This window comes from Cryptomeria japonica, chromosome 8, assembly GCF_030272615.1.
Source record: "Cryptomeria japonica chromosome 8, Sugi_1.0, whole genome shotgun sequence".
NCBI classification, from domain to species: Eukaryota; Viridiplantae; Streptophyta; class Pinopsida; order Cupressales; family Cupressaceae; genus Cryptomeria; species Cryptomeria japonica.
In genome coordinates, this window is record NC_081412.1 from 723,157,838 (window position 1) to 723,160,142 (window position 2,305).

Here is a 2,305-nt window from a genome sequence, read left to right on the forward strand (position 1 = left end):
TTCTAAGGAAGGGGTGAAATTAGATCCTGAGAGGGTAAGAGCAATTCAACAGCTAACTCTACCATCAAGTAGGAATGTCGTTAGATCCTTCTTCGGACAGCTAAATTTTCTAAGGAGGTTCATCCCAGATTTTGTAGAGACTACCAGATACATTGTGAATTTGATGAGTGAGAAACAAGTTTTTAAATGGAATGAGGAGGGGAAGAAGGTGTTTGAATCAATTAAGAATGCTATTGGTCATGCGCCTATTCTGGTTAATCCTGATTTTAGTAAGGATTTTGTTATCTACTGTTATGTCTCAGAGCACACTATGTCAAGGATTTTATTACAGAAGAATGAGGATAATGATGAAGTCCCAATATCATTCATGAGCGTACCACTGAAAAAGAATGAATTGAAGTATTCAATAATGGAAAAGAAAGCATATGCGGTTGTGAAGGTGGTAAAATAGTTCAGGTATTATATTCTCCATTCCCATGCTATTGTCTATGTGCCTCATTCAGTAGTCAAGAGCATTTTGACTCAACAAGACATAGGAATGAATGATAGAGCCTCTTGGGTGTCAAAAATTTAGGAGTTTAATTTAGACATTAGGCCCACAAAATTGGTAAGAGGGCAGGGTTTGTGCAAGCTGATTGCTGAGAGTAAAGAGGAAGTGCCAAAGGAATTACCCTGAGTCCTATTTGTTGGTCTTCAAGATTCCTGGTTTGCAGATGTCACTTATTACTTGACATATAGAGATTGCCCAGAACATCTTTCTTCAAAGGAGAAGAAGAACTTAAGACTAAAAGATGCTAAGTATGTTACTTTTAATGATGTATTATATAAGACGTGATTGGATGGGACCTTCTTGCATTTTGTTGATAAATCATTTCAAGAGTCTCTGTTAAAAACATTTCATGACGAAGCCTTTGGTGGCCATTTCTCTTCAATGGTGACTGCCTACAAGATCCTAAGGAATTGTTATTATTGGCCAGGAATGTTCAGGGATGCATATGCATGGGTGGCCAATTGCAAAAAATGTAAGTTGATCACACGTAAGCTGCAGCATTACCACTCCGACCCGTGGTTATAGATGAACCCTTCAAGTAGTGGGGTTTGGATTTCATTGGTCCTTTGACACCTACCTCTAGTGCAAGACATACTCATATATTGACAACTACTGACTATTTTACTAAATGGGTTGAGGCCATTCCCGTACGAAAGACATCCTCAGAGGTGGTTTGTAATTTTTTGAAAGAGAACATCTAGGTTCGATTTGGGGTCCCGCTAAAAATTATGGCTAACAACGCTACTAATTTCTCTTCTGCCAAAATTTCTTTATTTTGCTATGACCATGGAATCTCCCTTTCTCACTCTTCTGATTATTATCCTCAGGGAAACGGTCAGGCTGAATCCAATAATAAAAACCTCATTAATATCATGAAAAAATTAGTGAGTGAAAACTTTAAGGATTGGCATAAAAAACTATGTGAAGCCCTTTGGGCTAACCGTACATCACCAAAGAGGGCTATTGAGATGTCTCCATTTGAACTAGTCTATGGTGTAGGCACTCAGGTCGCACTTCCTTTGGAACTGGCAGCCACTAAATTACAAACTGTCATTGAAGATGTTTATTTCCAGAATTCTCTAGAAAAGCAGATTATGCACTTGATGAGAATTGATGAAGAAAGGGATAAATTAGTGGACTGGGTAACTGAGCACCAGATGAGGGCAAAGAAAATATTCAACAAGCAAGCAAGGCCACGGAAGTTCATGCTAGGTGATTAGGTACTGCTCTGGGATAGAAGAAGGGAACCCAAAGGGGCACGTGCAAAGTTCGAATCGCTTTGGAAGGACCATTCTTGATTCATGAGGTAAAAGGACCAAATTCATTCAAACTTGCATATCTAGCTGGTATTTCTCTTCCTCTGACTTATAATGGTCAGTATTTGAAATTATATCAACTGTAAATGAGAGTCCCTCATGGTTTTGTATATAGTGTTTCATTGATTAGCAGTTTTGTGTCAGTTCTGCTTTTATTTCTGTCTAAGTCTTTAAATAAAGTCTGCTTGCAAAACTAGAGATTCTACAGTTCATTTCTAGTTCCTTCACAATTCTAGTCCCTAGTCAGAGCCGATGTTAGTCCCCCCTACAATTTTCTATTTTGAGTGTTCATACTCGTGGGTTGCCTTTTTGTGCCTTTTCTTTTGTCGGGTCGTTTGTTTTCCTTCATACTTGAACCATTGAACTCTTTCTAAAAATTTCAATAGGTTCAAGGTTCAAAGTGCATTTATGAAGAAAGTCATTCCTGGTCTTTATCGTT

General features: G+C 38.2%; 1 protein-coding gene across 1 annotated transcript; it reads left to right on the top strand.

Moving 5' to 3' along the window:
- The first annotated feature begins 1,278 nt into the window (after window positions 1-1,278).
- LOC131857940 (uncharacterized) lies at window positions 1,279-1,770 on the top strand. The gene has a single exon (XM_059210731.1). It carries the CDS (start codon window positions 1,279-1,281, stop codon window positions 1,768-1,770), a length of 492 nt encoding a protein of 163 aa, XP_059066714.1.
- Window positions 1,771-2,305: the final 535 nt, after the last annotated feature.

Excerpts from the sequence above, each read along its gene's own strand:
- LOC131857940 (XM_059210731.1), top strand. The coding sequence starts at position 1,279 with ATGGCTAACAACGCTACTAATTTCTCTTCTGCCAAAATTTCTTTATTT.